The sequence below is a fragment of the Ranitomeya imitator genome, chromosome 3 (assembly GCF_032444005.1).
Source record: "Ranitomeya imitator isolate aRanImi1 chromosome 3, aRanImi1.pri, whole genome shotgun sequence".
Classification (NCBI taxonomy): Eukaryota; Metazoa; Chordata; class Amphibia; order Anura; family Dendrobatidae; genus Ranitomeya; species Ranitomeya imitator.
The window spans coordinates 400853677-400866631 of record NC_091284.1 but is presented as its reverse complement, the minus strand read 5'-3'; the positions used below and the strand labels follow the sequence as shown (position 1 = coordinate 400866631).

Genomic DNA, 12955 nt, shown 5'->3' with positions numbered 1-12955 from the left:
CTTTTTTCTCCACACATACTATTGATCATTGTGGCCAAAGAGTTCTATTTTAACCTAATTGGCCAACAGGACTTGTTTCCAAAATGCATCAGGGTAGTTTAGATATTCTTTTGCATACTTCTGACGCTGACTTTTATGGTGAGGACGCAGGAGATATTTTCTTCTGATTACTCTTCCATGAAGGCCACATGTGCAGGTATCTCTGAACAGTAGAACAAAGTACCACAACTCCAGAGTCTGCTAAATCTTTCAGAAGGTCTTTTGCAGTCAAGCGGGGGTACTGATTTGCCTCTCTAGCAATCCTATGAGCAGCTCACTGAAATTTTGCTTGGTATTCCAGACCATATTGACCTCCTCTGTTTCTGTTAACTGCCATTTCTTAATTATATTTCTTTTACCAATATTTTTTATTAACATTTTGCATGTTTTCACAGGTAACAAATTATCTTTATCAGAGCACATTGACATTTTCTCTTTACATCTATTCTCTGAGATGATTTATGTAGAAGGGAAATGGGAAGGGTCATTGGGAGAAGGGGGTAATACAAGGGTAGAACGGATGGGGCTTAGGGTCGAGAACTCAGAACAAGCAACTTTACATATTCTGTATAAGTATTACTTATGATTATCAATTAAGTCGATTATTTTCACAATTAGCATATGTAACACAAGTTAAACCAGTGATGAAACTAACATGTCAATGAAAAAAAAATTGAACTGAGTAGTAGGTCCTGAGGTACTTGGAGCCTGTAAAGAGGATTAGGCTTGTGTTCAAGGTTTGGGAAATTTTGAGTTCCAGTGTTTCCATTTCTTCTCATATTTATTAATGCGGCCGTTGATCATAGCTAATTTGAGATCCAATGAGTTATGGATGTATAGTCTGTCGACAACGTCAGAGACTCGTAGGGAGTCTTGTTGTTTCCAGTGGAAGGCGATCAGGTTTTTGACCATTAGAAAGATATGTACTATAACATATCTCATTGAACGATGAATATTTTCTAATCCTATGGAAAGCAAGGCTGCTTGTGGGGTGAGAGGGTAGTCTTTGTTAAGGAGATTAATGATAAATAGGGAAACCTGATTCCATAATAGTGCAATCCTTGGGCATGTCCAGAAAATGTGTAGCAGATCTCCTTTGGATCCACATCCTCTCCAACATAAGGGTGAATAGTCGCTGTTGATGAGTGATAGTCTTGCTGGGGTGATGTACCATCTAGTTAGCATCTTATAAAAAGATTCATGAAGTGGTAGTGGGACATGTTGGAGGAGGATGTGTATTTTATAGCACCTTCCACTGTTCTAGACTTGCAAAAATCTGTAGGTCTGTTTCCCATCTGGACATATAGATATTTATTTGGAACTTGATGTCTTTATTGAAAAGGTTGTATAAGTATCTGGTGCTCCAGAACACTTTATATCAGGGGTGTCAAACTGCATTCCTCGAGGGCTGCAAACAGGTCATATTTTCAGGATTTCCTTGTACTGCACAGGTGATAATTTAATCACCTACACACATAATGATTGCAGCACCTTGTGCAATGCTAGGGAAATCTTGAAAACACGCATGGTTTGCGGCCCTCGAGGAATGCAGTTTGACACCCCTGCCCTATATTACGGAGTAGAAAGTGTACAGCTTCTGCCTTTGGAGAGTACTTTATGGATGAAGTTTTAAACACGTTCTTTCAGAATGCAATAATGCATAAAGTCTAATGGGTGGATATTAAATTTTAGTTTAATGTCGCTAAAGCTTAGAAAGTTGTTGTTGACAAATATGTCACCTATTTTTTTTATGCCCGTTTGGGTCCATCTCTCTGGGATTTGGAATTTATCAATAGTTGCGATCAGGGAGAGTGGGAAGTTACTTAACCTTGCCAGTTTGTTGTGTTTCTGAAGTGTTTAGCTATTTTATCCCATGCTTGGGTTGTAGCTAAGAAGACAGAATGATGCAATTTATATCGATTTAGTTGGAAAATATGATTAATTAAACATTCTTTTAATGGGCGGAAATTAACATGTAATTTTTCTAGGTCAATCCATGCTGGATTTGTGTTCTCCCTTACCCAGTAAATACTTTGTTTTATTAGGTTCACCTGAAAATATGCCTGGATGTTTGGTCGACCGAGTCCCCCATTGGATTTGCTCTTAAAAAGAACATCCCTGGCTACCCTTGCCTTTTTCCCATTCCAGAGGAAAGAGGAGACAGTGGATTGGAATTTGTTTAGGTAAGAGGTCGGGAAGTTTAAAGGTAATGTCCTAAAAATGTAAAGGATTTTAGGGAGAACTAGTGATTTAATCGCTAGTATTTTGCCTATCCATGTAAGGCCAGATTTGTCCCAGGATTGTAACTCCTTTGAAATGATGTCTTAATTATATTTCAAACTGAGGAAAGGGCAACTTTAAAATGCTTTTCTATCTTCTTATAGCCTTCTCCTGCTTTGGTGGCCTCCACCATTTTCATTTTTAGAATGCTAAGCAGCTGCTTGGTAGAACCATGGCTGAAGTTTTTTGGCGCAAGGTTAGAGGAGGCTGGGTTTTATAAAGCTGGGAAATTTGCATCATCTGGCCTTTCCTAATGATGATAGCGAACAAGTCATAACCCAAACAGGCTATGGTAAATAAGGTCTGAAACCTTGGTCAAAGATATCTCAGCACACAAATCTCGAAGGGTGCCCAAACTTTTGCATGAGCCCATTTTCCAGTTTGTAATTTTTTAAAATGTAAAATCTTCAACTTGCTTTTCTGTTCACAGTAGCAGTAATTTTGACCAGAGGTGTCCAAACTTTTACATGCCACTATATAAGATACTGTTAATCAATGCGGTAATGACATACCAAATGCTAAGCACCATGTAGTCTGAGAACAAGTTCACACAATGAGTATTTGGCGAGCTTTTGATGCTGCAGATTTACTGCAACATTTTTGTGCAATTAGCTAAATTAGACTGCTGGATTTTTTTCATTCCATTTTCGGTACATTTTTTTACACGCATTTTTATTTAGATTTTTTTCTGCAGCAGTTTTTGTCTTTGTTTTCATATGTTATGTCTTAAATAAAGGTACATTGTTTTGTAAATGTCCCATTACGTAGCTTTGCTAAAACTTTACTCATTAAGACATGAGCTCATTACATGTGTTTGTAGTGCGTCTCTGCTGCAGAAGTGCAATAAAGGCACATATGTGTTTTATATCAGCAGATTTTCCTCATCTCATTCAAGTCTATGGAGAAAATCCACAAGTAAAATGCATATTTACCGGAAGAGAAATTGACATTGAATGTTGCAGATTTAAAAAATTGCACTACAGGTGAGTTTACACTGCATTAATAAAAAAGTACAGTGGGTATAAGATTTATATAAATCCCCAACACTTTGCTGGAACTCTTAAGACTCCATTTTTTGTACCTGAAAATACACAGCTGAAAAATGCACTAAATCCTCACTATGGGAACTTAGCCTTAGGGCTCATTCTCATCTGCGTATAAATCGGACGAGTGAAATCCGGCAAAAAAATCGGATTGCACTCTGACTAATGTTATTCAATGATTCTGTGCTGTCCTGCAATTTTTTTTGCATCTTGAATCTGGATGAGATTAAAATTGCAGTGCAATTGGCCGCATGTATCGGACAAGACTCGTCAATGCTAGGGTTGAGCGAAACGGGTCGGCCATTTTCAGAAGTCGCCAACTTTTGGCAAAGTCGGGTTTCATGAAACCCGACCTGACCCCTGTGTGGGGTCAGCCATGAGGTCGGCGATCTTCTGAATCTGGTATCGGAATTCCGATACCGAGTTCCGATATGTTTGCAATATCGGAAATCAGTATCGGAATCCATATTTAAGTGTAAAATAAAGAATTAAAATAAAAAATATTGCTATACTTACCCTCTGACGCGCCCTGGTACTAACCGGCAGTCTTCCTTCCTTAGAATCAGCGCGTGAATGACCTTAGATGACGTCGCAGCTTGTGATTGGTCGCGCGACCGCCCATGTGACCGCTCATGCGACCAATCACAAGCCGCGACGTCACCGAAGGTCCTTCAAGCGCTGATTCTTAGGAAGGAAGGCTGCCGAAAAGAAGCAGGGCGCATCCGAGGGTGAGTATATACCTAATAGGAATATACTCACCCTCGGCGCGTCAGAGGGTAAGTATAGCAATATTTTTTATTTTAATTCTTTATTTTACACTTAAATATGGATCCCAGGGCCTGAAGGAAAGTTTCCTCTCCTTCAGACCCTGGGAACCATTGGAAACCCAATGCACTGCATTGGGTTTCGTGTTTCGGCCGACCTCGACTTTTTTATAGGATCGGCCGATTTCACTCGACCCGACTTTTGAAAAAGTCGGGTTTCGTGAAACCCGACCCGATCCTATGAAAGTAAAAGTCGCTCAACCCTAGTCAATGCAAGTCACTGGGTGCAAGAAAGAAATCGCACTGCACGTGGACCATGCAAGTGCCGTCTGATTTTTGATGCACACATCTCAAAAGAAACCTGACATTTCATCAGCCAAGAACTGTAAATTCACAGTCAAACCCGTCAGAATAGAATAGGTAGAATTGATATATCGATAGAACAGATAGAAATATGCCAGTGAGATATGTAATTAGTGCTTTACATGTGTAGTTTACTGTACATGTATTTAGCTAATAAATAAAAAAAATAAATAGCATGGGGTCTCCTTTATTTTTAATAACCAACCAAGGGAAAGCAGACAGCTGTGAGTTGGTCTTAATAGTCTGGGAAGGGGCCAAGAACCATGGATCTTACCAGCCTGTTAACATAAGCTAGTAGCTGTCTGTTTAGTTTTTTCTGGTTATTAAAAATAAAGGGGTCCCCACTAGGGTTGAGCGACTTTTACTTTTATAGGATCGGGTCGGGTTTCACGAAACCCGACTTTTTCAAAAGTCGGGTCGAGTGAAATCGGCCGATCCTATAAAAAAGTTGGGGTCGGGGTTGGCCGAAACACGAAACCCAATGCAGTGCATTGGGTTTCCAATGGTTCCCAGGGTCTGAAGGAGAGGAAACTCTCCTTCAGGCCCTGGGATCCATATTTAAATGTAAAATAAAGAATTAAAATAAAAAATATTGCTATACTTACCCTCTGACGCGCCCTGGTACTAACCGGCAGCCTTCCTTCCTTAGAATCAGCGCGTGAAGGACCTTTGATGATGTTGCGGCTTGTGATTGGTCGCGCGACCGCCCATGTGACCGCTCACGTGACCAATCACAAGCCGCGACGTCACCGAAGGTCCTTCAAGCGCTGATTCTTAGGAAGGAAGGCTGCCGGAAAGAAGCAGGGCGTGTCCGAGGGTGAGTATATTCCTATTAGGTATATACTCACCCTCGGACGTGCCCTGCTTCTTTCCGGCAGCCTTCCTTCCTAAGAATCAGCTCTTGAAGGACTTTCGGTGATGTCGCGGCTTGTAATTGGTCGCGTGAGCAGTCACATGGGCGGTCGCGCGACCAATCACAAGCCGCGACGTCATCTAAGGTCATTCACGTGCTGATTCTAAGGAAGGAAGGCTGACGGTTAGTACCAGGGCGCGTCAGAGGGTAAGTATAGCAATATTTTTTATTTTAATTCTTTATTTTACACTTAAATATGGATTCCGATACCGATTTCCGATATTGCAAACATATCGGAACTCGGTATCGGAATTCCGATACCAGATTCAGAAGATCGCCGACCTCATGGCCGACCCCACACAGGGGTCGGGTCGGGTTTCATGAAACCCGACTTTGCCAAAATGGCACTTCTGAAAATGGCCGACCCGTTTCGCTCAACCCTAGTCCCCACATCTTCATTTTTTTAATAACAAGCTAAGGCAAAGCAGACAGCTCGTGACTGATATTAATAGGAAGGGAAGCCTCATAGTTATTGGCCCCTTCCCAGACTATTGAGACCAGGTCACAGCTGTCTGCTTTCCCTTAAATAGTTCTTAAATATAAGGAGGACCCCACACCATTTTTTTCTATTTATTAAATATTCCTAAAAAGCTGCCGGATAAGTTTAACAGAGCTTATTAAATATCTGACTGCTATCTATCTATCTATCTATCTATCTATCTATCTATCTATCTATCTATCTATCTATCTATCTATCTATCTATCCTGGTATATAAGATTGCCTTATTACTTAGAAAACTAGCTTTAAATTACATATAAATTACATAAAAATTACTGTATGTAATAGATGATATTAACCCCTTTCTGACCTCGGACGGGATAGTACGTCCGAGGCCAGAAGCCCCGCTTTGATGCGGGCTCCGGCGGTGAGCCCGCTTCAAAGCCGGGACATGTCAGCTGTTTTGAACAGCTGACATGTGCCCATAATAGGCGCGGGCAGAATCACGATCTGCCCGCGCCTATTAACTAGTTAAATGCCGCTGTCAAACGCAGACAGCGGCATTTAACTACCGCTTCCGGCCGGACGGCCGGAAATGACGACATCGCCGACCCCGTCACATGATCGGGGGTCGGCGATGCTTCAGTATTGTAACCATAGAGGTCCTTGAGACCTCTATGGTTACTGATCCCCGGCAGCTGTGAGCGCCACTCTGTGGTCGGCGCTCACAGCACACCTGATTTTCTGCTACATAGCAGCGAACAGCAGATCGCTGCTATGTAGCAGAGCCGATCGTGCTGTGCCTGTTTCTAGCCTACATTCGAGGCTATGGAAACATGGCAAAAGTAAAAAAAAAAAGTTAAAAAAAATGTGAAAAAAATAAAAAAAATAAAAGTTTAAATCACCCCCATTTCGCCCCAATCAAAATAAATCAATAAAAAAAAAAATCAAAACTACACATATTTGGTATCGCCGCGTTCAGAATCGCCCAATCTATCAATTAAAAAAAGCATTAACCTGATCGCTAAACAGCGTAGCGAGAAAAAAATTTGAAACGCCAGAATTACGTTTTTTTTGGTCGCTGCTACATTGCATTAAAATGCAATAACGGGCGATCAAAAGAACGTATCTGCACCAAAATGATATCATTAAAAACGTCATTTTGGCACGCAAAAAATAAGCCCTCAACCGACCCCAGATCATAAAAAATGTAGACGCTACGAGTATCGGAAAATGGCACAAATTATTTTTTTTTTTTTTAGCAAAGTTTGGAATTTTTTTTCACCACTTAGGTAAAAAATAACCTAGACATGTTTGGTGTCTATGAACTCATAATGACCTGGAGAACCATAATGTCAGGTCAGTTTTAGCATTTAGTGAACCTAGCAAAAAAGCCAAGCAAAAAACAAGTGTGGGACTGCACTTTTTTTGCAATTTCACCGCACTTGGAATTTTTTTCCCGTTTTCTAGTACACAACATGCTAAAACCAATGATGTCGTTCAAAAGTACAACTCGTCCCGCAAAAAATAAGCCCTCACATGGCCAAATTGATGGAAAAATAAAAAAGTTATGGCTCTGGGAAGGAGGGGAGTGAAAAACGAACACGGAAAAACGAAAAATCCCAAGGTCATGAAGGGGTTAAAAACACATTGCATAGGAAAAATTGCATTGCACTTGCATGACACTCATCATAATTTTCAGGATCAACACTGGAGCAATTTTTTTTACACAGATGAGAGCAAGCTTAGGCCTCTTTACGATGTCCTTGTTTGCAGTAGAAGTGCCGTTTTTTTCACAGATACCCCATGGACCCATTATAACCTAAGGTGCAATGCACATATGTGTTTTTTCATGGTCCACATGTCATGCAGAACACGTGACATATCTGTTTTTTTTTCCATACAAGTCTATGAGTCAGTGAAAAACATGGACAGCATCCATGTGCTGTATGTGTTTGACATTGCAAAGTATAGGAGAAGCTTTGTAATTTATTTTTTTCTTTATCCATACCAGAAAAACACTGATAGGAATAACGGACACACTGATGGAAGATACTGATTACACTGGTACCATTTTTTCATGAACATGTTTCATACGGACGTGTGAAGGAGTCCTAAGGTTGGTTTCAGACAAGCATATGAAAAATTATCTAGAAAAAAGGAAATTTTTGATCTGCATGTCATCTATGTCTGTTTTTTACAAATACGGTTTCCTATGGTGATTTTTTTGCACCCCCATAGACTTGTACAGGCAAATCTTATCTCAAAAAACAGAACAGTCTAATGCATGTTGCAATTTTTTTTATTGCATGGAGCGCATGGTGCGCTTTCTTTTCACATGGACACTTGGGCTATGTGTAAAAACTCTCATCTCAACAGCTGTATTAAAAAAACATTAGTCCGTGAGCGATCTGATTTTTACATGAAAAAATAAGATAGTTTAAAATACATTCATCTAAGCGTGGCCTAAAGCTGTATTCACATGCTTTTTTGTTTTGCTGCAATGACTAAAGAACCGCAATGTGTTTGCTGCAATTTAGGAAAGTCATGGTTAACAATGCATTTTGCTATGATTGCAGTAAAAAAAAACCACATTGCAACCACAACATGTGGATACAGCCTATAAATACACTGTGGTTGGTGGGGGAAGTTGTGGCCACCCACACATGCCTGTTAATAAGCCCTTGTATATGCGATAGTCTATGGGGCCATTCAGAGGTCCGAGATTTTTCGATGACCGAGAGGTCCGTGGAAAATAGCGGAGACATGTCTGATTTTGATCTGAGGGTAAGATAAAAATAAGCAATGCGACTCAATAGGTCTGCGAAAAAATTGGACCGCAGTCAGATGACATCATGGATTTTCACCGACTGTCACAATGAAGGAGGTGGAAAAAAATGCTGTTGTATTTTTAATATCTACATGTACTACGAGAAAATCAGATGACACTAGCACTGTACTCTGATCAAACTCTAATCAGAATAATCAGTCTGTTTTTCTTGTACGTGGAGCAATCGGACGCGTGAATGAGGCCTAACATGTAATACATGGACAGGACAGTCAGCATTTAATCACATGATAAGTGCCCATATCGTTACATAAGGGTGCTCATTGTTATCAATTTAAGTCTCATAATCACACACTCACCCTCATGGCATCTAGAGCCAGCTTCAGATTCTCTTTTTCTGTTGGTTCTGTGGTGTGCTTTACTAGCTCCTTGACAGAGATAAAAGAAAGATTTGAAGAGTCAGGCATGAATAAATGTGCATAATTAAGCATCTTTGTCAGCCAAAATTACCTGTAACAATAGATGATATTTCAAAACTCTTTGCATCGGAACCATCAATAGATCACGCAGGGAGAAGCGACCATTATTCGCTCTCTGGGAACATTCCTGCAAATCAGAGTCATTATCATCAATTATTGGCTTCTGTTACATACTGTAATTATATTCAACATCAACTAATAGTCAAAGTGCCAAGAAGATCAGTATTTTTCACTTTCTGTTTTGTGTAAAAATGAAAGAAATACTGAAATTGTTTTGTGTTCTGTAATTTCTCTGGAACATGGTGAACTTGTTTTCACAGCAAACGAATATGAGGGAAGCATCTGTTAACTCACATTTGTTCCTTTTGTCTTTCACATATTTGTAATAAATCTCTAACAAGAAAAGTAAATAACTTATTTCTGTAGACAAAATGGTTACTTTATCACTGACGTCAACCTTTATAAATGTGTGTTACTTTGTTTTAGGTGAACTACAAGAGTTAGGGTCCATCCTGATTGGGTACACCTTGTTGTGGTGGGATGGCTTTTATACTCTTTTCATCAAAATAGTCTCATCTAAGTACCCTATATTATTTACACTAATATTACTATTTATTTTCTGCAGGATATTTGCTCATGTTTTGTAAATTTATTTCAATATAAAATCAATATTAACTTTCATCCGTTGCATGGGGTCCCCAAAACATGGAATTGGTTATCTGGCACAGAGAAGTATATTAGAAGGAAGAAATTCCCGGTATAGGATGGGAAAGAAAGGACACAAATAAGAGGAAGAAAATTATATGTAAGATTATACTACTAGAGGATGAGATGAAAACAAGATAAAAAGAATGGGACAGAGAAGACATGGAGAATAAAATTTGAAATGTGAAGACAACTGGAAGAAAATAGGAGAAAAAGACCCATGGGAAATAATGCAAGTGAGATTGATTATGGAAATGGAAATTATTAGCGATAATTTTACCGTATGTACTCGAGTTGACAACTGGGAAAACTTATTGACTCAAGTATAAGCCGGGTATGCATTGTCCCCTCATCCATATCCTGGTATGCATGGCTCCCCATCCCTGTCCTTGTGTGTATGGTTCCCCGTCCCTGTCCTTGTGTGCATGGATCCTTTTCCCCATCCTTGTATGCATGGCTCCTTATCCCTGTCCTTGTCTGCATGGCTCCTCATCCCTATCCTGGTATGCATTGCTCCCCATCCCTGTCCTTGTGTGCATGGTTCCCCATCCCTGTCCTTGTATGCATGGCTCTCCATCCCTGTACTTGTGTGCATGGTTCCCTATCCCTGTCCTTGTGTGCATGGTTCCCCGTCCCTGTCCTTGTATGCATGGCTCCCCGTTTCTTTGCTTGTGTGCATGGTTCCTCATCCCTGTCCTTGTATGCATGGCTCCCCGTCCCTGTCCTTGTATGCATGGTTCTCCATCCCTGTATGCATGGCTCCTTTTCCCCGTCCTAGTATGCATGGTTCCTATAAAAAAAAACACATCTTACTTATCTTGCCTGCACACCCTCACTACATCTCTTTCCGGCGCCAGCAGCTCTTCCGGCCAAGCGATCACAAGTCCCCCGCTCATTAAAGTAATGAATATTCACATCACGCCTATGGGAGTGGGGAGGGTGAATATTCATTACCTTAATGAGTGGGGGACTCGTGATTGCTTGGCCGGAAGAGCTGCTGGTGCCAGAATGAGATGCAGCAAGGGTGCGCAGGGAAGGTTAGTAGGATGTGTGCTGGAAGCCGATAGCTACAGCTGTAACTGTGCATGCTATAAGAGAAATGAATATTCACTGCCAGCACAGTTGTATATTCATTTATCTTTAGCAGCAGGCACAATTACAGCTGCTGGCTCCTGCTTCTGTGACCCACTGCTCCGCCGTTCCCCCCTTCCCCGCTGTCTTTCTTGGACAATGACTCGTGTATAAGCTGAGGGGGGTGTTTTCAGCACAAAAAAATGTGCTGAAAAAACTCGGCTTATACACAAGTATATAAGGTAATTTTGGTATAAATGTTATAATTTTTCTTTAGATAGGAATATATTTGTTTTCATCGTATCCCTTCTACAGCCATCATTTGCCATTATTTGCCATTAGCTATCCTTTTTATTGAATCTAGTATGGGATGTGTTAGATCCATATTTGTAAGCAGAGCTGTCAACAGGAATTTAATTCCCCATACTGGCAACACTTTTGGACCCCTTTGAGACTCCGCCGAGGCTCCACCACAGTTTCGCCTCCAAGTCCACCCCTCAAACCTTCCACAGTCCCACCACCCATTCATGAAAAGACTCCACTTTTGCACCATGTCCTCACCAATCACACATAAACAGATCCCACCAAACACCATATCATATATATAGCCATCAGCTTTTGTTTAGGCCAATAAAAATTTAAATTTAGGGCCCTACTCTACTGTAACCTATTAAACATTTCCTAAAATACCCAATATTCTTTTAAGGTATACTTTTAATTATTTTTCTTTAAAGGAATGTGTCACATTTATTTTTTAAAATGACCAATAATACCACACACAAGGGACAAATACCGCCACACCATTGCCAGACCACATGTTACCACCACATAGTGACTGAATAATACTATGTACAAGGTAGAAATGCCACCACTCTGTGACCAGACCACATATTACCCCCACATAGTGACCAGATAATACCACATACAAGAAACAAATACCCCCACCCCGTGACCAGACTACATATTACTACCACATAGTGACCAACTACTACAATACTGATTGTGAAGGATGGCAACGGAGAGATCATGCAGAATCCCACCGCTGCCACTACATGTGAAGAATCCGCACCTCATCACCCTGTCTGCTGTCACTATTATGTCTGTGGGATCACGTGGTATGCTCTCCTTACATGCACCAATATGACGTTCCTCACCCGTTGGGGACATGTAAGGTCCCATTGGCACAGATTTGCATAGACACCCCCTGTCCACATGGGCCCAGGGAGGCACGAGGAGTGAGAGGATGTGAGGATGTGGCCCATGCAGTCACTAATGTGGCACCACACTGACTCACTACCCTGTCAGACTGAGTGGCCCCTTTCACTAGCACCAGTGAAACAGTGTTGCCAGCTTGGTAGGACTGTCACCAGTTCCTCATTTGATATAAGCCCAGTAAATTAACAAGATTATATTGGGCCAGAAACCAGCCCTGGTAGCATGGAAAGATCAGCTGAGAACACGGACATGTGGATTCATGGATTGAGATAGAAGAGCAGCCCAAGGTTAAATTATATATTTAATCGCCTAAAGGGCACACTAGACAAAACAATATATACACAACGGTTATACAATGGTCAGATATGCAAATACAGTAGTAGTGGGACTAAGTATGCAGAATATGAGTCAGTTACCAGTAAGATGAAAGGCCTGTCTGGCATGGGAGGGGCTGCCGCATGGGAGGCTGGTGGTCCCCTCTATTCCTTAAAAGGAATGTGTCACCTAATTTTGGCCCTATAAACTGCGGCCATCGCCATTAGGGGCTTATCTACAGCAAGCCCCCGATGTAACCTGAAAGATAAGAAAAACAAATTAGATTATACTCACCCAGGGGTGGTCCCAGTTCGGTTTGGGTCCCATGGGCGTAACGGTCCATGTCCGGTGTCTCCCATCTTCAAACGATGTCATCATCCTCCTTGCTTCTGTTGCGGCTCCTGCACAGGCGTACTGATTTGCCCTGTTGAGAGCAGCGTAAAGTTCTGCAGTGCGCAGGCACCGGGCCCCTCTGACCTTTCCCGGCACCTGCGCACTGCAGTACTTGCTCTGCCCTCAACAGGGCAGATAAAGTATGCCT

At 41.2% G+C, this 12955-nt stretch overlaps 1 protein-coding gene across 1 annotated transcript in view; it reads right to left on the bottom strand.

Moving 5' to 3' along the window:
* The window catches only part of VAV1 (vav guanine nucleotide exchange factor 1), a 203611-nt gene that overhangs the window by 39439 nt on the left and 151217 nt on the right, over positions 1-12955 (bottom strand). The window contains exons 10-11 of the mRNA XM_069759816.1: positions 9140-9235; positions 8989-9057 (exon numbers count right to left, since the gene is read on the bottom strand). Coding sequence (XP_069615917.1) covers positions 8989-9057; positions 9140-9235 — 165 coding nt within the window. The remainder of the gene's footprint in view (positions 1-8988; positions 9058-9139; positions 9236-12955) is intronic.